The 24,380-nt window shown below is 50.4% G+C and overlaps 1 protein-coding gene across 2 annotated transcripts in view; it reads right to left on the bottom strand.

Annotated features, from left to right (window-relative positions):
- The window catches only part of dnah7 (dynein, axonemal, heavy chain 7), a 498,762-nt gene that overhangs the window by 49,380 nt on the left and 425,002 nt on the right, over positions 1 to 24,380 (bottom strand). The window contains exons 55-56 of one of the 2 annotated variants that reach the window (XM_038789116.1): positions 22,499 to 22,660; positions 8,689 to 8,889 (exon numbers count right to left, since the gene is read on the bottom strand). In XM_038789116.1, the coding sequence (XP_038645044.1) occupies positions 8,689 to 8,889; positions 22,499 to 22,660 (363 nt within the window). Of the gene's footprint in view, positions 1 to 8,688; positions 8,890 to 22,498; positions 22,661 to 24,380 lie in introns of those variants that run through there. The other variant, XR_005459743.1, reaches the window with a different exon arrangement.

Here is a 24,380-nt window from a genome sequence, read left to right as displayed (position 1 = left end):
CCAGCCGCAAATAAAACGTAAATTACACATTTAAGGCTAAATATGACTAGTCCCATTCTGCCTCTGCTGGCTTTGGAAGAGGTAGCAGTGTGTAAAGTTGGTGCTGCTACCATGGCTTAGCTTGTAGTAGTGTAGGGCCAAGCATCTGGCACACTGCCAACTGCCTTGATGTTCAGCACATAATGAAGATAACTTTCTTGTCTTAAAGGTCGCCAATCCCACTTTAGGGAAACCTGAACTGAATTAAATGAGGCTGCTTCTGAATTCTACTGTTGGAATTCTTAATAAAGAAAATGTAGAAAGCGGGTCCGTGGTCATGGTTGTATTACTCGAGACTATACAAATTTCAGATCAGTTGCGATGAATGTATCACATCACAATCTGCTGACATTGCACCAAGTTGCCAGAAGAGCAAGGCATGCCATTTTCGATGTTTGGAATTTCAATAGTGATGGCACCAATGCCATTATGGAGCCCTATTTTGCGTCCATAATATTAAATTCAAGTCATAGGGAGTGTAGCATGTCTATCCATTTATCGCGTCCTGAAAACAATGGGGGTAGAGGGGGTGGTAGACGCACATGAAATATGAAGGCTGGAAAGCCCACCACATTTCTGTCTCCGCCCGAACTGTGCCCATAATACAGTGGCTGCGATTTTCTTTAAAAAAATATTTTAATTGAATTTTTATATCTGTATACTATGCAATAGGTGAGCAATTTGGCTCATATGTACAATTTATATGTTTCCCTTTCATCGACCATCCCGCCCCTCACTTGCCCCCCCCCCCCCCCCCTTGTTGTTCAGGCTCCATCTTGGGCTCTTTCTTCTGTCGTAGATGCTGTAGGCTGTCTTTCATTTTTATTTACTGCGTTTGCCCCAATGGCTTTGTTTGGGGAGGGGGCTCCTGTGACCCCCTCCTTGGTCTATTCCCATGTCCCCTCCCGATGTTTCCCTGGGTTCCTTCCTTGCTGGCCCCCTCCCACCTTTGCTTCTATCGGCTCTGTGTGGTCCTATCTGCCCTCATTGCCCCCGCCCCCTTCCCTTCCTATCCATTATTGACCTCGAACTGGTCTTGGAACAGGTTGATGAACAGCCCCCAGCTTTGTGGAAGCCCCATCCGACCCTTGGATGGTGTACTTGATAATCTACAGATGGAGGAATTCCGACAGGTTTGCCAGCCAATCTGCAGCTGTGAGTGGTGCTGCTGATTGCCAGCTGAACAGGAGTCTCCGGTGTGCCATTAAAGAAGCAAAAGCAAGGGCACTGGCCAACTTCCGCATATGTAGTTTTGGGGGGGTCTGATACCCCGAAGACTCTCCGGCACGGCTTCACCCTCACTCCCACAATGAAGAGCTTGCCATACGAGGAACGGTTGAGGATTCTGAGTCTGTACTTTGAGTTTAGAAGGATGAGGAGGGATCTTATTGAATGCTCCCAGATAAAGTGGACTTGGAGAGGGCGTTTCCACTTGTGGGAAAAACTAGAACTAGAGGGCACCATCTCAGACTAAAGGGATGATCCTTTAAAACAGAGATGAGGAAGAATTTCTTCAACCAGAGGATGGTGAATCTGTGGAACACTTTGCCGCAGAAGGCTGTGAAGGCTGATGTGTTGGGTAAGCTGGGTCTGCGAGGACTGCGTTTACTGCAATGGTGAGAGAGACAGGCTTCTAACACTTGAAGAAATGCAACTCGATTTTATTGAACACTTAACTATAATACATGCTTTAACTGTGGGTTGACACTATGCTGACTTGCCTGGAGACCTGAGGCTAGCCTGACCAGACTAACTGACTACCACATGGTGTTTGTACTAGCTGCTGCTCACGAGCTCTGACTGTCACAGAGGCTGGATCCCGAGAGAGCGGGAAAACTAGTGCCCTCTGGCTTTATAGTGGTTGTGTCCTGTCTGGTGATTGGCTGCTGTGTTCTGTGTGTTCACTGGTCATCCTGTGTGTCAATCACTGCCTGTCTGTACACCATCATATACATGGATGTATATTATGACATCTCCCCCTTTTAAAAAAAAAAAATGTGTCAGGTCAATAAATAGTGAGTGTGTGTGTATAGGAGCCTGACTATATACAAAATATGCTAACGTATTTACATGGGAAGGTGTCTAGGGCAGATAGAGGGCAGATAACACATTAGAAAAAAACAATATGTACAGATGTGTAAACGATGAGATAACAAGGTAATGCAACATTCCGTCTATAAATTCAGTCTCTGTGGCAGGCGACGAACTCTGGTTGACCGCCTCAAAGGTGGGTCAGGGGCCGTATGCACTTGAACGGGCGAAACTGCCTCCAATGTAGAGGCCGATAGAATAACTGGCAGATCGGTGGCCTCGTGGAAGGGCGCATCCCGAGGAACCAGCGTGTGAGGCGTTGTCACTCATAACTGTGAGTGGGATGCCATGCCGGGCAAAAGTCTCCTTGAATGCCTTGATTACTGGTGCTGATGTGAGGTCAGTCAGTTTTACCACCTCGGAGTAGTTGGAAAAGTAGTCCACTCGGAGGACATAGTCTCGGTCCTTGGCATGGAAGAGGTCGACACCAACTTTGGACCATGGGGAGGTCACCATTTCATGCGGCTGTAGAGTCTCTTTAGGCTGAGCCGGCTGGAACCTTTGACACGTCGGGCAATTGAGGACCGTGTTGGCGATATCTTGGCTGATGCCTGGCCAATATACTGCCCCTCGGGCTCGACGGCAACACTTTTCGACCCCCAGGTGACCCTCGTGGATTTGGCCGAGGAGCAACTCTCGCATGCTCTGTAGGATCACAATTCTGTCCAGCTTCATTAGTATGCCGTCTACCACCGCTAGATCGTCCTTTACATTATAAAACTGGGGGCACTGCCCCTTTTGCCAACCATCCATAAGATGTCGCATGACCCGCTGGAGTAGAGGATCCCTGACCGTCTCCTGACGAATTTGCACGACCCTTTCATCAGTGGCCAGAAAGTTGGAGGTACAGAATTGCACCTGCGCGTTTATTTGACAGACAAAGTCAGTCTGCTCACACGGTGTGGTGATAGACCTGGAGTGTGCATCGGCCATAATGAGCTCTTTGCCCGGGGTGTACACCAGGTCGAAATCGTAGCGGCGGAGTTTGAGGAGGATATGTTGTAGCCATGGCGTCATGTCATTGAGGTCTTTTTGGATGATGTGAACCAATGCCCTGTGGTCCGTCTCACCCGTGAATTTGGGGAGGCCATACACATAATCATGGAACTTGTCGATCCCTGTGAGGAAGCCCAGGCATTCATTTTCAATCTGAGAGTATCGTTGCTCAGTGGGTGTCATGGCTCTCGAGGCATATGCGACTGCGGCCCAGGAGGAGGAGGATTCGTCCCGCTGGAGGAGCACTGCCCCAATGCCAGCCTGGCTCGCATCGATGGATATTTTCATCTCCTTGGTGGGGTCGAAAAACGCCAGCGACACTTGGTGAGTGTCGCTCTGAGCTCACGCCACTCTTGCTCATGAGCGGGTAGCCACTGGAAGTCCGTAGTTTTTTTAATGAGATGGCGGAGAGCTGTGGTGTGTGATGCAAGGTTGGGGATAAACTTCCCAAGGAAGTTGACCATCCCTAGGAAGCGGAGGACCGCCTTCTTTTCCTCCGGGGTCTTCATGGCGTTGATCGCCGACACCTTGTCAGCATCTGGCTGCACGCCGAACTGCGAAATGTGGTCGCCAAGGAATTTGATTTCTGATTGACCGAATGAGCATTTGGCTCTGTTGAGTCGGAGGCCATGCTCATGGATCCTATGAAACACCCGCTTGAGGCGATCGATGTGCTCCTGAGGAGTTGTGGACCAGATAATGATATCATCGACGTACACTCGCACCCCCTCGATGCCCTCCATCATTTGTTCCATTATGAGGTGGAACACCTCTGAGGCGGAGATGATGCCAAAGGGCATTCGGTTGTAACAGTAGCGACCGAACGGGGTGTTAAATGTGCACAGCTTTCGACTGGACGTGTCCAGCTGTATTTGCCAAAACCTCTTGGAGGCATCCAGCTTCGTGAAGAACTTGGCATGAGCCATCTCGCTGGTCAGCTCTTCTCGTTTAGGTATTGGGTTGTGTTCCCTCGATGTTACGGTTCAAATCTTTGGGGTCGATACAGATTCGAAGTTCCCCTGACGGCTTTCTGACACAAACCATGGAGCTAACCCAGTCCGTGGGTTCCATGACCTTAGAAATGACATCCTAGAGGTCTTGCAGCTGCTGCTTGAAACGGTCCTTAAGGGGTGCCGGCACCCGACGCGATGCGTGGACCACAGGGGTGGCATTTGGCTACAACAGGATTTTGTATCAGTAAGGGAGTGTGCCTATAACAATGGACACGCTATGGTATTGTGCTGTGATGTTATCGAGTTGGCCTTGGAAGTTCAGGAGTTTGCAGGCCCGAGCAGGGAAGCTCTGTTGGTTCCTACAATTTCAAAATGCAGCGTTGCTTTTGAAGAACGATGGGACACCGCAAGCTGGCATGAGCTACTGGCAGCATTGGCATTGCCATTGTAGTCGAGGAGCTGGCAGGCCGGTGGAAGAATGCTTGGCTTGATGGTGTCAAGGTCGGACTTTGAAATGAGGTTTGCTGAAGCGTCGGTGTCCAGCCTGAAGCGTATGCGAGCCTTGTTGACCGTGAGGGTGGCACACCACTCGTCGTCCGGATCATTGCTCATTATTGGGAGTTGTTTCACCATCGTTGCTGAAGGCAGCGTATGCTTGGTGATGATGCCCATCCAGAATGGGGATGCGAGTCCCTCAGTGTCAGGATCTGGAAGAATGTCGGGGTCGAAGTCTGTCACGGGCTGCTGTACTGACAGGATGCTCCTGCGCTGCGGCTGGGATCGCTGTGTGTTGGGCAGTGGAGCAGATCTGCAAAGGGCTGTGTAGTGGCCAAGCTTGCCACACTGGAGACAGCGTTGGGATTTCACGGGACATTGCCACTTTAAATAGGCGGAGCCGCAGTTGGAGCATGTCATGGCGCCGCCGTCAGGACGTTCCGTGCGCCACCGTGCATGCGCAGTGCGGTCGAACGACGTACGCACTTGCGTGGTTTGGTCGTCGGCCTCGCCGTCCCTGGCGTGGCGCGCATGCGCTGGAACCCGGGAAAAGCGCGCAAAATAGCCGCCCTCATCCAGACTCAGGCCCTGCATTTGTTTGATGGCCTGTACCCGTTCCGCATCATGGGGGTTTTTCGGTGCCATTTCTACCACCTTGATATGGGAGTACCGGTTGTTAGCGTACTTGTGGAGGACACAGGTCTCGATGGCGATGGTAAGAGTGAGCTGCTTAACTTTTAGGAGCTGCTGGCGAAGGGAATCAGAGTGGATCCTGAAAACGATCTGATCCCGGATCATAGAATCGGAAGTGGAGCCATAGTTGCAGGACTGCACGAGGATGCGGAGATGGGTTAAAAAGGACTGAAAAGGTTCATCCTTACCGAGAAGCCTCTGCTGGAACACATAGCGTTCAAAGCTCTCATTGACTTCGATGTCACAGTGGCTGTCAAACTTCATCAGGACTATTTTAAACTTTGTCTTGTCCTCGCCTTCAGCAAAGGTGAGGGAGTTAAAGATGTGGATAGCGTAGTCCCCAGCTGTAGAAAGGAAGAGAGCAATCTTCCTGGCATCCGATGCGGCCTTGAGGTCTTCAAGATATAGCTGAAACTTCTGCTTGAAAATCTTCCAGTTAGCACCGAGGTTGCCGGCGATGCGGAGCTGCGTAGGAGGGCAGACGCTGTCCATGTGACCGGATGGCTGATCACTGGTGAAAGGCAGATTATCTCAAGGTAGGTCTGTCAAACCCGAGCATGACTCACTGGTACCGTGATGTGTTGGGTAAGCTGGGTCTGCGAGGACTGTGTTTACTGCAGTAGTGAGAGAGACAGGCTTCCAACACTTGAAGAAATGCAACTCGATTTTATTGAACTCTTAACTATCATACATACTTTAACTGTGGGTTGACACTATGCTGACTTGCCTGGAGACCTGAGGCTAGCCTGACCAGACTAACTGACTACCACATGGTGTTTGTTCTAGTTGCTGTTCACGAGCTCTGACTGTCTCAGAGGCTGGATCCCGAGAGAGCGGGAAAACTGGTGCCCTCTGGCTCTGTAGTGGTCGTGTCCTGTCTGGTGATTGGCTGCTGTGTTCTGTATGTTCACTGGTCATCCTGTGCGTCCATCATTGCCTACCTGCACACCATCATATACATGGATGTATATTATGACGAAGGCCAAATCACCGAGTGTCTTTAAGACAGAGATGACAAAACCTCCAAACTTGTACCCTTACAGGACGCCGCCTCCACTCGCTCCCAAACCAACCCCTCCCCCATTACCCACTTCCTAACCATCGATATATTCACCCCGCAGTGATAATTAATCAAATTCAGAAGCGCCAAGGCCCACCCCACGCCCCCGTTCCAAAAGGACCTTCTTCACCCTCAAGGCCCTACCAGCCCAGACAAAACCGAGATCGCTGCGTTTATCATACTGAAAAAAGCCTCGGAAATAAAAATTAGAAGACATTGAAACACAAATAGCAATCTCAGGAGGACTGTCATCTTCACAGTCTGTACCCTCCCCGCCAATGATAGCAGGAGCATGTCCCACCAGCGGAAGTCTCCTTTAATTTGCTTAACCGCCCTGCCCAAATATACCTGATGGAGCTGACCCCAGTCCCTTGTCACCTGACTCTCCAGGTACCTAAAACTCCTTCCCACCACTTTAAACGGTATCTCCCTCAGTCCCTCTCCTGCCCTCGTGCCTGGATCGTGAACACTTCACACTTACCCATGTTTAATTTGTAGCCCGAGAACCAACCAAATTCCTGCAATATCTCCATGATCCCAGCCATCCCCCCCAACGGGTCTGTTATGTAAAGGAGCAGGTCGTCCGCGTAGAGTGAAACCCTATGCTCCACCACCCCTCTCACTATCGCCCACCAGATGTTTGATGACCTAAGCACCATTGCCAAGGGCTCGATGGCCAGGGCAAACAGTAGTGGGGATAGTGGACACCCCTGTCTCGTGCCCCTACACAGACTAAAATATGGCCTGTGATGTTTTCTGGCAGAAGATCCTGTCGGCCAAGAGGTCCGTATCCAACCTCCATGCGGAGCATTGGGCACGGCCAGTTTCCAACCTCATACCCATGTAATGTGGAGCGTGGTCGGAGATGACTATCCCAGAGTGTTCCGCTCTTACTATGTCTGGAAGCACCGATTTCCCCACTGCAAAGAAGTCGGTACGGGTGTATACCTTGTGCACAGGAGAGAAGAACGGTCTGTTAATGTCGTTTCCAGCTTGAGGATCACCTTCCCCTCAGCCTCCACCTTCTTCCCCAGTAAATCCATCGCCGTCTGCATGGTGACCATGCTTCCTTCACTGCCATCTTGACCGCCACCTGGATTTCCACTTTTATCGCCATCCCCATCAGTTCCTTCGTCAGGAACGTCTTCTGTGCACCACCAGCCGGGGGGGGGGGGGGGGGGGGGGGGGGGGTGTGAGGCCATTGTTTGGGTTGTCGGACTCCCTCTCTCCAGGGTGGCCGGGGACCCCTCGCCTTGTGGATCCGCCGACCCATCCACTCGCTGCTCGTGGCCTTTTCCTCCTCTCTTGTCGACTCTGTGGCTTCTCAAGTTCCCATTTGCTGGCATGTCATTTCTATTCCCTCCCTTTCTTGATTGTGAGATAAGTCCGAATTTTCGGGCTAATTTCAAATAAAAGTGCCTATTTGGTTGTTAGGAGAAGAACCACCTGATGTATGTCTGCTCAGCACATCACCATCACCGGAAGTCCATGGGCATGATTTTCTACCCTGTCACGCTGGTGGGACCTTGCGTGCCCACCGATGGAACACTCCCGCTGCAGGTTTTACAGCGGCGGGGGGTGTGTTCAACAGGAAACCCCGTTGTTACCGGCGAGCTGCCCTGTATCGCTGCAGAACACGCTGCGGAGGAGGAGGAAAATCTCACCGAGTAGGTGGGAGAGCAATAGAGTCAGCAACCCGCCCACCATTTTTAAATAAATAATTAAGGCCCAATTGAAGTTGTTTCCAAGATAATTTACCCAGATAAAATGCTACACATGCCTTAAAGCATGGTATGGGACAGCAGGTAGAAGTGTGCAGGCCCCTTTATCAGAAAAATTGTAATGGCAGGAAAGAAGTGAGGCGCAGCATTCAGGGACACTGAATTGCGCATTGAGGACTCCACGGCAAAATAAAAATGCTTTTTATTTCCCTTCTGCGGCGTCCAAAATGTACCCTCCCACACCCTCATCCCCTTTCCTAGGCTCCCTGATCCTTCCCTGTCCACAACACCTGACTTACTGGGTCAGGACACCATGATCACTTTCTTTGGGGGCATCTTTGCAGCACCAGCAACGTCCACTACTCAATTCTGGCACTGCTGGAGCATTTGCCAGATAGTTGGACAGACCCCGAGGGTGGGATTTCCTCCCACTGAGGGGTTGAAAGTCCTACACTTAGCCCATTTAGTCTACAGGCAGTCTGTTACGGCAACAGATGTGCTTCTTTTAGATGTATGCCTGCCAGCCAACTCTTGCAACAGAAGCAGGAGCAATACATCCTCACCACCTCTACCGCCTCCCGCCTTGAAATCAAGCCTAATTTGTTTATTGTAAACAAATGACAATTGAACTGGTACTAACTTGCTTCTTGCAGCTACTAAAGAACTCTGGATCAGAAATAGGATCCATGAGGTAGGATCGAATAATATTAGGCCGAAGACCCTTTGGTGCTTCATTCGTCATTTTCACGCCATTCTGGAGGACAGCAACTGGGAAATTTGGAGATGGATAGCTTGTAAGCCACAGTCTGAAGTCAGGATGTGTCGTCTCCGGATTAAGTTCCTGCAATATGATGCCACAGATGAAACAATAATAACTCTAAGGGGGAAAAGTAAGCTCTACTAAACATCACAGTAAATTTTTATTCTTAGTTACTTGTAGTGACTTCCAGATAAATGAGCCATAAGAAACAAACCTATAATCTACATTGAATAATACAAGTTCTTAAGTTAATACCTTTCTGATATTTGAATTACTGGTAAAAACAGAAAAAACAATGACCAAAATGTAATAGTTGGAGCATGTATGTTTATGCCTGTTACTCTTCTAAATTCTAGTGGATACAAACCTAACCTCTCCAACCTTTCCTCATGAGACAACCTGTTCATTCCTGCTAATAGCAGAACAAACTTTCTCTGAACTGCTTCTGACACATACTTACATCTTTCCTGAATGCTGTGCAAAATACTCCAGATGCAGTCTCACTAATGGACTGTACAACTGAAGCATAATTTCCCAACTCGTGTAATTAGTTCTCCTCACAAATTATAACACCCCCTACAAGGACAGAGCTTCCGCATCCCCTCCTACAAATATTTTGGGCTGGATTCTCCGATTTGAAGACTAAGACTAAGTGCTGACAACGGCGTATGAACAGCAGTGTGGGAACTTCTGAGTCGAGGGAAAGGGATAGCGACAGGGAGTAGGGAGTTAAATGGAAGGATAAGCAGCATGTGTGCAGGTGGGTTTAAGTTCAAGGCAGACTAGGAATGAAGCAAAAAGGAAGGATAACTTAGGACATCTCATGATGTCCAATTTCTCTAATAATGATTAGAAAGTCAGCATTAAGGCACTTTACCTGAATGCTCGTAGCATTCGTAACAAAGTTGATGAATTAACGGCACAAATCATTGCGAATGAATATGACTTGATAGTCATTACGGAGACATGGTTGCAGGATGGTCACGACTGGGAGTTAAATATCCAGGGGTACCAGACGTTTCGGAGGGATAGACAGGTATGTAAGGGAGGTGGAGTAGCACTAATAATCAAGGGTGGCATTGAGGGATGATATAGGTTCTATGGAGAATGAGGTTGAATCCATTTGGGTAGAAATTAGAAATTCTAAGAAGAAAAAGACACTGATAGGCGTAGTCTATAGGCCACCAAATAATAGCATCACACTGGGACGGGCAGTAAATGAAGAGATAACTAATGCCTGTGAAAAGGGTACAGCAGTTATCATGGGAGATTTTAATCTGCATATAGATTGGTCAAATCAGCTCGGTTAGGGTAGCCTTGAAGAGGAGTTTGTTGAATGTAACCGGGATAATTTTCTGGAACAAGATGTAATGGAACCGGCGAGAGAGCAAGCTATCCTAGATCTGGTCCTGTGTAATGAGGCAGGAATAATTAATGACCTCATTGTTAGGGATCCTCTTGGGAGGAGTGATCACAGCATGGTTGAATTTAGTATACAGATGGAGAGTGTGATGATAGAATCCAATACCAGGGTCCTATGCTTGAACAAAGGGGACTACGATAGAATGAGGAAGGACTTCGCTAAAGTAGACTGGAAACAAATATTTTATGGTAGGACAGTTGAGGAGCAGTGGAGTACTTTCAAAGAAATCTTTCATAGTGCTCAACAAAAGTATATTCCAGTGAGAAGGAAGAATTGTAAGAAAAGAGGTAATCTACCATGGGTGTCTAAGGAGATACATGAGGCTGTCAAATTGAAAGAGAAGGCTTACAAAGTGGCCAAGATCAGCGGGAAACTAGAAGATTGGGAAAATTTTAAAGGTTAGCAGAAAGCCACGAAAAGAGCAATAAAGAAAAGTAAGATAGAACACGAAAAAAAACTGGCACAGAATATAAGGACAGATAGCAAAAGTTTTTATAATTATATAAAACTAAAAAGAGTGGCTAAAGTAAACATTGGTCCGTTAGAGGATGAGAGTGGTCATTTAGTTATGGGATATGATGAAATGGCGGAGGCATTGAACAAATATTTTGTATCGATCTTCACAGTGGAGGACACTAATAACATGCCAGCAATTGACTGAGAGAAGGAGGTAGGTGAGGACCTAGAAACCATTATTATCACGAAAGAGCAAGTGTTGGGCAAGCTAATGGAGCTCAGGATAGATAAGTCTCCTGGCCCTGATGGAATGCATCCCAGGGTACTGAAAGATATGGCTGGAGTAATAGCAGATGCACTGGCGGTAATTTTCCAAAATTCGCTGAACACTGGGGCAGTCCCAGAGGATTGGAAAACAGCAAATGTGACGCCACTGTTTAAAAAGGGAAGTAGACAAAAGATGGGGAATTATAGACCGGTTAGCTTAACCTCTGTCGTGGGGAAGATGCTTGAGTCTATTATCAAGAAAGAGATGGGAGGGCACCTCGATAGAAATTGTCCCATTGAACGGACGCAGCATGGATTCATGAAGGGCAGGTCATGCTTGACGAATCTCTTGGAATTCTATGAAGACATTTCGAGCAAGGTAGACAAAAGGGACCCAGTGGATGTGGTGTACCTAGATTTCCAAAAGGCCTTTGACAAGGTACCGCACAAGAGGCTGCTGCATAAGATAAGGATGCATGGTGTTAAGGGTAGAGTACTAGCATGGATAGAGGATTGGTTGTCTAACAGGAAACAAAGAGTGGGAATAAATGAGTGCTATTCTGGCTGGCAATCAGTGACGAGTGGTGTGCCTCAGGGATCGGTGTTGGGACCACAATTATTTACAATTTATATAGACGATTTGGAGTTGGGAACTACGTGTAAGGTATCCAAGTTTGCAGATGACACGAAGGTGTGTGGCAGAGCAAAGTGTACTGAGGACAGTAAAACCTTACAGAGGAACATTGACACATTGAATGAGTGGGCAAAGGTCTGGCAGATGGAGTATAATGTCAATAAGTGTGAAGTCATGCATCCTGGTAGGAGTAACAATAGAATGGATTATTACTTAAATGGTAAAAAGCTGCAGCATGCTGCTATGCAGAGGGACCTGGGTGGACTTGTGCATGAGTCACAGAAGGTTGGTCTGCAGGTGCAACAAATAATTAGGAAGGCAAATGGAATTTTGTCCTTCATTGTGAAGGGGATTGAGTTTAAAAGTAGAGAGGTAATGTTGCAGTTGTACAAGGTGCTGGTGAGGCCACACCTGGAGCACTGTGTGCAGTTTTGGTCTCCACACTTGAGAAAGAATGTGCTAGCACTAGAGGGGGTGCAGAGGAGGTTCACTAGGCTGATTCCGGAGTTGAGGGGGTTATCGTATGAGGAGAGGCTAAGTAGATTAGGATTATATTCACTGGAATTCAGAAGGTTGAGGGGGGATCTAATAGAAACATATACAATTTTGAAGGGAATGGATAAGATAGAAGTAGAAAGGATGTTTCCACTGGTAGGTGAAAGTAGGACAAAAGGGCATAGCCTCAAGATTAGGGGGAGCAGATTTAGGACTGAATCAAGGAGGAACGTCTTCACTCAGAGGGTGGTTAAAGTATGGAATTCCCTACCGAAAGCAGTAGTAGACGGTACTTCATTGAATATATTTAAAGATAGGGTAGATTTTTTTTGAAAAACAAAGGAATTACGGGATATGGCGAGAATGTGGGTAAGTGGTGCTGAGACCACGAAACGATCAGCCATGAACTTATAGAATGGCGGAGCAGGCTCGAAGGGCCGGACGGTCGACTTCTGCTCCTAGTTCTTATGTAACAGTGGTGTTTTACGCCAGAAAAAAGGCGCAAAAGCTGCACTGCTCCTCCGTCTGGTGGGGGGCTAGCAGGCACGCAGCATAAAGTCCCCGGCTTTAGCTGGCGGTTACGGCCTTAGAATTGCCGGGTCCCTGGCCGCACATGCGCACGGTGGCGGCCTTCAGTAGCCACGCCGTGCAACATGGTGCCGGCCGCACGCGGACCCGGCCTGCCACATACTGTCCCCAGTAATGCCCCTCGCCAACCCCGGACCACCAGCAGTGCTCCCAACCCCCGCCAAAGACCCCACCCCGTCCGCGAAACGGACCCCCCATCGGCTGTGGCGGCGCTGGACTCAGTCTGCAGCTGCCATGCCGGTTTAAGAAAAACAAATAGCATGAGTGGCCTATGCCGTCGGGAACTCGGCCCATCGGGGGCTGGCTTCAGGTGTCGATGTGCGGCATACTCTTCAAGCATGCTTTTTAAATGGGCGGAGCATTGCAAAAGTTGCACCTCCCCCAATTTTGGCACAAACGGGGATTCTCCGGTCGATCACGATTTTGGTGTTGACGGCCGGAGAATCCCGCCTTGCCCACCCCCCCCCCCCACCTCACTAGGCCCAACGCTAGCTCCTCACTGACGGAAAGGCGCCCAAATGAACAGCGCAGACCACCGGAAAAGAACAGGCAGCACACAGTTGAGGAGAGAGAGGCAATGTGAGAGAGAGAGAGAGAGAGACAGAACTCCCTTTACAAAAAGAAAATCAAGACAGAATACAAAGCAACCACAAGAAACCCAACAAACAATTAAATACAAAGTAAAGCCGCCTGCACTCAAACCAGTGGCATGCTCCCGCTCCCCCCCCCCCCCCCCCTCCGCTCCCCCCCCCCTCCCCCCTCCGCTCCAACAACAGCCCACATCGGTGCAGAGGCACCCGCAAGCAGCACAGTCTACCAGAAAAGAACAGGCAGCACACAGTTGAGGAGAGAGAGATAACATCCCTCCCCCCCCCTCACTAGCACTGGGAAGGACCCCTCAATGGCTAGTGCAAAGAAGGAGGGCCGCAACTGGCGAGCATCCAGCAACTAAGCACAAAACCCTCCTCAAAACTACAATAACCATACAATCCCCCAACAATAAAACAAAACCAACATCAGGTCAAACAGTACACATAGTCAATTGGACCACTGCCCTGCTACCCTCACAGTTCCAGCATCCAGTCTCCGGACACCACCCGGTCCAAAACTGCAAAGCAAGTCCGTTCTCCTCCACTTTCAGCCTGGCAGCAGGCCAACCAAAATCAACCGCGTGCTCCACTCACAGCCAGTAAGCAGAAAGGCAGCCAGTCACAGGTATGAGTCCTAGGCATGGCAACTGCAGGCAGGCAAACTTTACCCTCTCTTTCCCCTGCAAGCAACTTCCCTTCCATCCAACCGATCGGAGCACCATTCTCCCTTGTTGTAGTCCAGGCTTCAAAGTCTGAAAAAGGCAGACAGCATACAGAATAACACCAGGACCGGGATTCTCCGCTACCCGGCGGGGCAGGGGGTCCCGACACGTCGGAGTGGCGTGAACCACTCTGGCATCGGGCCGCCCCAAATGTGCGGAATTCTCCGCACCTTTAGGGGCCAAGCCTTCGCATCAAGGGGCTAGACCCGCGCCGGAGTGGTTCCCACTCCGTCGGCTGGCGTGAATGGCCTTTGGCGCCACGCTAGCTGGGGCTGAAAGGATGTCGCCGGCCGGCGTAAGTCCGCGCATGCGCCGGAGCGTCAGCGGCTGCTGACATCATACCGGCGCATGCGCAGGGGAGGGGGTCTCTTCCGCCTCTGCCATGGTGAAGGCCATGGCGGAGGTGGGGGAAAAAGAGTGCCCCCACGGCACAGGCCCGCCCACTGATCGGTGGGCCCCGATCGTGGGCCAGGCCACCATGAGGGTCACACTCCGGGGTCAGATCGCCGAATCTCGGGGGTCGGAGAATTCGGGACACGGCGGGGGCGGGATTGACGCCGGTCCTGGGCGATTCTCCGACCGCCCGCCCCTGGTCTGGAAGCAGGGTTAGAGACAGAAGCAGCAGGAGCTCAGAGAAACACAGCCAGCATGTGCCTCAAAGTATGAGCTACTCAGGTAACTAGGGGGCGGAGCTCCCTCCTAATCGGAGGAGCTACGCGCAGAATATGAACCCCGACCTGGAAGCAGTTTGGGGAAGGAGATCCTGCAGGGAGTGGAGAAGAGTGATTATTGTGACTAGAGCGGAATAAAGTGAGTTGCACTCTGTCAGCCTGGCCTCTCGTGGAGTCTTTGCCTCCGTCTACAACACTGGTGATGAGGACCAAGTGGAACTGCCATAAGAGGCAAGTGCTGCGACCTCGGATCATTTAGCAACCAGATCAGGAGGATGTTCACCGGCTAACAGGCATGGCTGACTTAGGTAAACCCGAGCCTTTTGATGCTGACTCAGACGATTGGACCACCGGACAGGCTCAATCTGTAAACCATCACCCCTGCCGGACTTGATTTTTTACAGGGGGTGAATGTGGTGAATCATAATAGCATAATTCACACTGTTATCACACATGTTGTACCATGCCTCTGTAAGCTCGGCACACAAGCAGTTGCGTGGCTCTGCCCCTAGGGGGAGGTGTACTGGGAATGTATGGAAGTTTGTACTGGGCTCCACTCTTGGCTCCGCCCATGACTCCTCCCCCCCACTGGTTGTATAAAGCTTGGCAGTCAGAGCCTGCCTGCCAGTTCATGTAGAGTTCATCTCGTCACAGGCAGGCTCTGTTGTAAGACGATTAAAACCACTGTTCACTTCTAACCACGTGTCGCGTGAATTGATGGTCTCATCACCCAGTACAGATGCCATCACCAGTGACGAGCGGCAGACTGTCACCATACTGACCGCCGTTGGTGGACTGACTTATGCACTAATCAAGAACTTGACTTACCCGAACAGGCCATGCTGATGGACCGGGTGGGCCATCACCTAAATCCATTGCCACCAATTATGGTCCGACGGTGCCGGTTCCATACCGCATCGCACATGCCGGCAGAGTCCAAAGGGGAATACTTACTATGTTTACAGGGACTCGCCGCCCCCCTGCGCGTTTGTAGCTGCCCTGGCTGAATCAATGCGGGAGCGCTTCGTTTGTGGGCTTCGGTACCAGGAGATATGGTGGAAACTGTTAATGGAGAATCCCTTGACACTTGACAAGGCCGTCGACATAGCTCTCGCCCAGGAAAGCTCCAACCGCGGGCTCCAGGAACGTCAGGGCCTGGCGGTCCTGAACATTGGATCTCACCGACACCACCAGCCGATGGCTACCGGAAGTGAGATGACGGGAACTTCCCAGGACGAAATGCACCGCAGGTCCCCTAACCAGCGCCATGAGTCACCCCGGAGCGACAGTGGAGCTTCCCCCGACTCAGCGTTCCCAGATGACAGACATCAGTGTCGAGTGGGAAACCAAGGCCAGGAACGAGGCTCTGCATGGTTGCGTGAGTGCGCCGTCCCACGCCAACGAACAAGCCGCCATGTTCTCCCCCTAGAAACTGCACATATTTCCTGGAGGACATGGACGCTGAGGAGCCAACCCTACCACTGCTCTGTGTGACTGACCCCAGAATGGCACCTATCCGGGTGACACTGCTGTTAAACGGACACCCCACCGAGATGAAACTGAAGTCATCAGTCTACACATGTTTGCCACCATCTGAACAGGTGTTCAGCCACTAGCGCTTCACAAATTGGGGCCCAACTGGCCACATATACAGGGTATCCCTTACAAATCAAAGGCACTGCCCATGTGCCCATGGCATACGGAGACTAGTCCGCATGCCTAGCATTGGTGGTAGTCGGAGGCAATGCGCCCAGCATATTCGGGTGTGATTGGCTGAGTTACCTACATTTGGATTGGCAATGCGTGTGCCAATAAATACCCGTCAGTTTTCAGAGAAGGCCTCAGGACCATTAAAGGAGCTATGGCCATGATAAATGTGGGGGAAATCCCCAGCTCTGGTATTTACGTGCCCGCCCGGTGCTGCACGCACATTGTGCCAAGGAGGACCAGGAATTGGACCGTTTGGAGCAGCGGGGGATTATTCACTCTGTCCACTATGCTGATTGGTCTGCACCCATGGTCCCCATGTTGAAGCTGGATGGGTCGGTGCGGTTCTGTGGTGACTATAAAATGACCGAGTATCCCACCTTGACTGTTACTTGGTCCCTCGGATTGAGCACAGTAAGAAGTCTCACAACACCAGGTTAAAGTCCAACAGGTTTGTTTCAAACACTAGTTTTCGGAGCACTGCTCCTTCCTCAGGTGAATGAAGAGGTATGTTCCAGAAACATATATATAGACAAATTCAAAGGTGTTGTAAGACTTCTTACTGTGCTCACCCCAGTCCAACACCGGCATCTCCACCTTGGATTGAGGATCTCTACGTACAGCTCAGTGGAGGAAAAACATTCACTAAGCTGGACATGAGCCACATGTACATGCACCTGGTGCTCAAGACAAGTGTGGTGATATAACCACTGTAGTTATGTGTACTTGCAGTAGGGGGATGTATGCCTGTACCTGTAATACAGGTTCCTCCGGTAAGCCCCTGCCGGCTAGCTCCGCCCACGGGGAGCTTGTGTATAAATATGCGTGTGAGTCACTCAGACCCTAGTCTACAGTTGCAGATGGAGGAATAGCATCGCACAGCAATAAAGCTTCTATTGTACTTGTCTCTCGTCTTTGAGTATAATTGTTAGCGCCACAATTTATTGCTGTGTGATTTTCCGTACACCACGGACATCAGAATCAAGCCTGACCGTCTGCAGCTGGATCCGCAGTCGCCTCACGCCAGGAAAGACTTTGTTCACTGGCTCGCAGTCTTCGAGGCCTACATCTCTTCAGCGGACCCTCCCCCGACGGAGGCTCAGAAAAAGCAACTCGTGTACTCCAGACTTAGCTCCAGTGTCTTTCCGCTAATTCGAGATGCGCCTGACTACGCCAGAGCTAGGGAACTGCTCAAGGAGAACTATGCACAGTCGGCGAACACCCTGTTTGCGAGGCATCAACTCTCTACTCGCATCCAGCAGCCGGGTGAGTCGATTGAGGACTTCTGGAGGGCCCTATACCTCTGGTACGAGACTGCGACTGCCGGGCCCTCACAGCCATTTTGTCCTCCCCTGGGACGGGGCCACAGGACACAGGTCGCTACCGCTCCTCGTCGGACTCATCTGACTCAACCGCCGATCGCCCACTACTCGCCTCCGTTACGCTCGACCAGTCGCGTCCTCGCATCCTGGCACCCTCTTCCACATCGGTGCTGGTCAACGGCCACGTGACCTCCTGCCTCATCGACTCCGGGAGCACCAAGACCTTCGTCCACCCGGACACGGTAAGGCGCTATTCCCTTGCGGTCCATCCCGCCAACCGGCCTGACTTCCTGAGGTCAGTTCACCAACAAACCAAAGTATGTACCTAGTGCCTAAAATCAAAGTGTCCGCAGCCGAATCAGTGGGCAGGTTGAGATAGATTAGTTATCACTGTCCTGGTTACTTTTTGAAGGAGTCTTTTAGAATTCATATTTTCGTAGGGGAGATCTTAGTGTGGCTTCAGACATTTTAGATCCAACATTTCAGAACCAACGCCTCCGGGTCCCACTCTGTCCCAATCCGGGGTTTCTGCCTGGTTAAACTTACTGTACAGGGCGTGGAATTTGACCGTTTCCGTCTGTACATTCTCCCCAACCTCTGCGCGTCACTCTTACTAGGCCTGGATTTCCAGCGCAATCTTCAGAGCCTCACCCTCAATTTCGGCGGACCCATACCTCCCCTCACCGTTTGCGGCCTCGCGACCCTCAAGGTCGAGCCTCCCTCACTCTTTGCCAATCTGACCGCAGACTGCAAGCCGTCGCCACCAGGAGCAGACGGTACAGCACCCAGGACAAGGCCTTCATCAGGTCCGAAGTCCAGCGGCTGCTTCGGGAGGGTATCATCGAGGCCAGCAACAGCCCTTGGAGAGCCCAGGTGGTAGTGGTTAAGACCGGGGAGAAGCACAGGATGGTCGTGGACTACAGCCAGACCATCAACCGGTACACGCAGCTCGACGCGTACCCCCTCTCCCGCATTTCTGATATGGTCAATCAGATTACACAGTACCGGGTCTTCTCTACTATTGACCCGAAATCCGCCTACCACCAGCTCCCCATCCTTAAATCGACCGTCCCTACACTGCCTTCGAGGCAGACGGTCGTCTGTACCAATTTCTTAGGGTTCCCTTCGGCGTCACGAATGGAGTCTCGGTATTTCAACGAGAAATGGACCGAATGGTTGACCGGTACGGACTGCAGGCCACCTTCCCATACCTCGACAATGTCACCATCTGCGGCCATGACCAGCAGGACCATGATGCCAACCATTCTAAATTCCTCCACACCGCATCTCTCCTTAATCTCACATACAACAGGGCGAAGTGCGTGTTCCGCACAGACCGCTTAGCCATCCTGGGGCCCGACCCCGACCGCATGGAGCTCCCCCTCCCCCACTGCCCCAAGGTCCTCAAACGCTGCCTTGGGTTCTTTTCTTATTACGCCCAGTGGGTCCCACAATACGCGGACAAGGCCCGCCCACTTATCCAGTCCACACATTTTCCCCTCTCGGCTGAGGCACAACAGGCCTTCGCCCGCATTCGATCTGACATAGCCAGGGCCGGGATGCATGCAGTAGACGAGACACTGCCTTTCCAAGTAGAAAGCGACGCTTCAGATGTTGCACTTGCCGCCATGCTGAATCAGGCAGGCAGACCCGTGGCATTCTTTTCACGCACCCTCCACACCTCCGAAATTCGGCATTCCTCTGTTGAAAAGGAGGCCCAGGCAATCGTTGAAGCGGTGCGGCACTGGAGGCATTACCTGGCCGGCAGGAGATTCACTCTCCTCACTGACCAACGGTCGGTAGCCTTCATGTTCAACAACACGCAGCGGGGCAAGATCAAGAATGACAAAATCTTGCGGTGGAGAATCGAGCTCTCCACCTTTAACTACGAGATCTTGTATCGCCCCGGCAAGCTCAATGAGCCCCCAGACGCCCTCTCCCGAGGTACATGTGCCAGCGCACAAGTGAACCAGCTCCGTGCCTTGCACGACAGCCTTTGCCATCCTGGGGTCACTCGCTTGTACCATCTAATCAAAGCCCGCAATCTGCCCTACTCCGTTGAGGAAGTACGGACAGTCACCAGAGACTGCCAGATCTGTGCCGAGTGCAAGCCGCACTTCTACCGGCCAGATCGCGCGCGCCTGGTGAAAGCGTCCCGCCCCTTTGAACGCCTCAGCGTGGACTTCAAAGGGCCCCTCCCCTCCACCGACCACAACACCTACATCCTTAGTGTGGTCGATGAATTTTTTAGGTTCCCCTTCGCCATCCCATGCCCAGATATGACGTCTGCCACTGTCATCGAGGCCCTGGATTCAATTTTCGCCCTGTTTGGTTTCCCCGACTACATTCACAGTGACAGGAGATCCTCATTTATGAGCGATGAGCTGCGTCAGTTCCTGCTCAGCAGAGGTATCGCCTCCAGCAGGACGACCAGCTACAACCCCCGGGGAAATGGGCAGGTAGAGAGGGAGAACGGGACGGTATGGAAGGCCGTCCAGCTGGCCCTACGGTCCAGGAACCTCCCAGCCGCTCGCTGGCAGCAGGTCCTCCCTGATGTGCTCCATTCTATTCGGTCACTACTGTGCACCGCAACTAACAGTACACCCCATGAACATGTTTTTGCTTTCCCTCGGAAGTCTACATCCGGGGTGTCGCTCCCGACGTGGCTCATGACTCCGGGCCCAGTCCTTCTCCGTAGGCATGTCCGGCACCACAAGGCAGGACCCCTGGTGGACAAAGTACGCCTTCTCCACGCCAACCCTCAGTATGCCTACGTGGAGTTCCCCGACGGCTGCCAGGACACAGTCTCGCTCCGGGACCTGGCTCCCTCAGGTGCCGATCCCATGCCCACACCCCTTCCCGCGCCAACCCCAGCGCACCCCTATTCGTCCCCATCAGGTCCATCCCTCATCCCCCTGCCCACATTGGAGGACACGGAAGATTTCGGCTCGCTCTCAGAAGATTTCGGCTCGCTCTCGGAGTCATCCCGCCAGCAGCCAGCACCTGCACCGACGTCGCCACCACAGCTACGCCGATCACAGCGGAACATTCGACAGCCGGTTCGGCTCAACCTGTAACCTGCTAATCGGATGGACTCTTGGTTTTCTTTGTTTGGACCCTCTTGTAAATAGCTCATCCTTTGTATCATAGTTACACGTCACCCCCGCCGGACTCATTTTTTTTACAGGGGGTGAATGTGGTGATAACCACTGTAGTTATGTGTACTTGCAGTAGGGGGATGTATGCCTGTACCTGTAATACAGGTTCCTCCGGTAAGCCCCTGCCGGCTAGCTCCGCCCACAAGGAGCTTGTGTATAAATATGCGTGTGAGTCACTCAGACCCTAGTCTACAGATGCAGATGGAGGAATAGCATCGCACAGCAATAAAGCCTCTATTCTCTCGTCTTTGAGTATAATTGTTAGCGCCACACCAAGTTCCCGGAAATATGTGATGATCAATACCCACCAGGGATTGAATGAATATACGCAGTTGCCGTTTGGAGTATCCAGGTGGTGGGGTTCCCGGGTATCTGCTGCTCTTGTCCTTCTAGATGGTAGTCAATGTGGATTTGGAAGGTGCTGTCAAAGGAACCTTGGTGAATTACTGCAGTGCACCTTGCAGATGGTACACACGGCTGCCACAGTTCGTCAATGGTGGAGGGTTTGAATGCTTGTGGATTTAGGAGCAATCAAGCGGGCTGCATTGTCTCCTCGGCTTGTGCGATATTCCAGAGGGTTATGGAGAACATCTTCCGATGGTTGCCAAGGGTAGCCGTCTACCTGGACGACGTTCTAATCACCGGGACTTTGCATCAGGAACACGTGGAGAACCTAACCGAGGTCCTTGAGTGGTTTGCTCGGGATGGGTCCATCTCCGGAGAGAGAAGTGCCTTTTCCACCCGCCCAAGTTTTGTCCTAGATGGTGTGTAGCTTCTTGAGTATTGTTGGAATTGCACTCATCCAGGCAAATGGAGAGTATTCCATTACACTCTTGACTTGTACCTTGTAGATGGTTGACAGGCTTTGGCTGTAAGGAGGTGAGCTACTCTCCATAGGATTCCTTGCCTTTGACCTACCCTGGTAGCCATAGTATTTATGTGGCGAGTCCAGTTCAGTTTCTTTTCAATGGTAACCCCAAGATATTGATTGTGGGGGATCAGCGATGGTAATGCTATTGAATGTCATGGGAGACATTCAGTAATAGCTTTGAATGGGAGACTTCCAGTTCAGATTTTCATTGGCTGCTGGCCATTGATGCACTGCTTCATGTGCTTGGTGCAGTCAGTGAAAAGAAAGGTCTAATCAATCTTCATGGATGGCAACATAAACATTCAATTAGTGATCTACCAAGTGCTAACTACATGTCATTGGGAGGGACCGAAAATCTGCTGCAGTGGCAAATTATGCCTGCACAGCATCTTAATTGGCAAGAGCAAAAAGAGCAGAAAGGAGATCAAATCTTAAGAACCTTTTAAGGATTGTCAACGCAATCAATTGTAATAAAAATGAGTGTCAGACATGCTTACAGCTTTTTCTTACTGCAGCTATAAATCTCTTCACAGTGCTGCAAACTATCTGCTCATCCATTTTTGAAAGGCAGGTGGCAAATGGCTTTGAAGTCTATTATTAGATTCTGATTTGTGCAGATTAATGAGGCCCGCAGCCTATTTCCAGCAGGCTATTGAAATGGAGGTCTCCAAGAAAATCGTACTTAGGCATAAATAGAAAATAGTGAGGCAAAAAATTGATTGCATGCTTTTTAAAAGTTCCCGCTCTTTTTGAATATTTGATTATAAACTGAACACAAATTCTTACCGCACAGACTCTTTCCAATGTTGGCATCCATGATGTTGCCAGATGACAATTTTGTAATACCACCCATGAACCCTGTTTCAGAGCCTTCTCAATCATGTTCATGGCTATTGGTCCTTGGCCTTGTCCGAGGGATAGAGAGCTTAGCTTGGATCCTCCAAAACCCTGTACAAATAGGAAATTTTAGTTAACATTTTTAACTACAATCTGTGCACATATTAGCCAGAATTTTATCAGTCCCGTGGAGGTGGCTTGCGTCAGAGCAGGATGGAAAATCAGACCAGGATGTGTCAGGGTGGCTCTGTAACATGTTGCCGCCTTTAGGAGATTTACATGGAGGTGGGCCCCCAGCGGCTGTGGCTACCTAGCCATCTGCAGCAGGCAGCAAGACAATGTATTTAAAAGGTTAAATAACCCTTATTAATCATGCACAGCAATGAAGTTTTATGGAAGACACACAAGCCTATATTACATCAGGACCCGCAACGCATTGGAAGCAGCTTCCCAGCAGAATGTCAGTGTCCCATCATATGATTTTGTACACTCATGTATGAAAGGGCAGATACGTTGAAAATGCACTTCTGCTGTCAAATGCATTAATCTGAAGGCGTTTTTCCTGAAGACTGATTAATGCCTCTGATAGTCCCGGCCCTCAATGTTTGCAAGTCATTTGGACTATTAGGTATGGGCCTTCATCTTTCAGCACCCTCTGTCTATCCATCTGCCTGAGCAGTACCCAGCTACCCAGTGAGGTTGCTAACCATCCCTCTCTAAGGATCCTCTGATCGGATATCCTGTGTGTGTCTACTGCCCAACATCCCTAATTGGGGGACAGGTTATTGATGGTCTGTTAATGTTCTACATCCCCAAAGATTGCACTGTAGGGTGCACCTCCAACATAAGTGGGGTTGAAGCATTTTCATGGTTCCATCAGCCGAAAATGTTTGTAGTGCAGAAGATTATGGCCATTGTTTCCACTTTAAAACACAAGTGAAACTGCATAATATGACCTGAACATTTACTTTTCTGTGCAATGATGAACTATTCAAGATAAAGACACAAAGCTTTTTAAAAAATAATTATTTAGATATAATCCTATGAAGATGTCCTTGTATTGATTATCTTATCTAGCCTGGAGTGGTTCTAGCGAGGATAATAACCAGTAATGCTGGTACATTCACAGGCTGGGAAAATGTTAGTTCAGACCACAATTCTCCACACAGTAAATGTCCAATTTCGGTTAGGTATCATTTCGAATTTAACACTGCACTTACATTACAGTGCAGTATAAATCAGGTGCTTTGGTGGGACAAATCTCCTATTGTGTATGTGTGTGTGTGTGTTGTGGCAGGAGGGTCAATAATGAGAAATAGGTCTGAATTTTTTGTTTGAGAGACTAGGGTCTGGATTCTCCATTTGAGCAACTAAGTGCTGATGACAGGACTGAATGGGGGTTGTTCCACAGAACCATTCAGGACATGTTGATGGACCAGCACTCATGCCACATGGAACTGGTGCAATTCCAACGCACGCGGTGTGTGATTCGCTGGGGTCGGGAATGGCACTGGAGAGCCTGACAAGCAGCAGATGCATATAGCACTCCGTTCCCACACACTGTCATTCCAGTCAAGAAGGTGGCACCCCGGAGAGTGGCCCCGAGGTTCGTGAATGCAGAGCTTGAGGTATTGCTGGATGCCGTGGAGGAGAGGCGGTACACCCAGTTCCCTGGGGTGAGAAGGAGGCTGCCAATGTCAATCGGACCTGGGCAGAGGTTGCAGATGCTGTGATTGCCATGAGCCCCACTGTGAGGACGACAGCAGTGCTGAAAGAAGCTGCATGGCCTCCTCCGGACAGCCCGGGTCACCAGCTCACGTCCCATACATCC

The sequence above is a fragment of the Scyliorhinus canicula genome, chromosome 2 (genome assembly GCF_902713615.1).
Source record: "Scyliorhinus canicula chromosome 2, sScyCan1.1, whole genome shotgun sequence".
NCBI lineage: Eukaryota > Metazoa > Chordata > Chondrichthyes > Carcharhiniformes > Scyliorhinidae > Scyliorhinus > Scyliorhinus canicula.
Note: the sequence above shows the minus strand (reverse complement) of the source record. Positions and strands in the feature narration are given on the sequence as shown.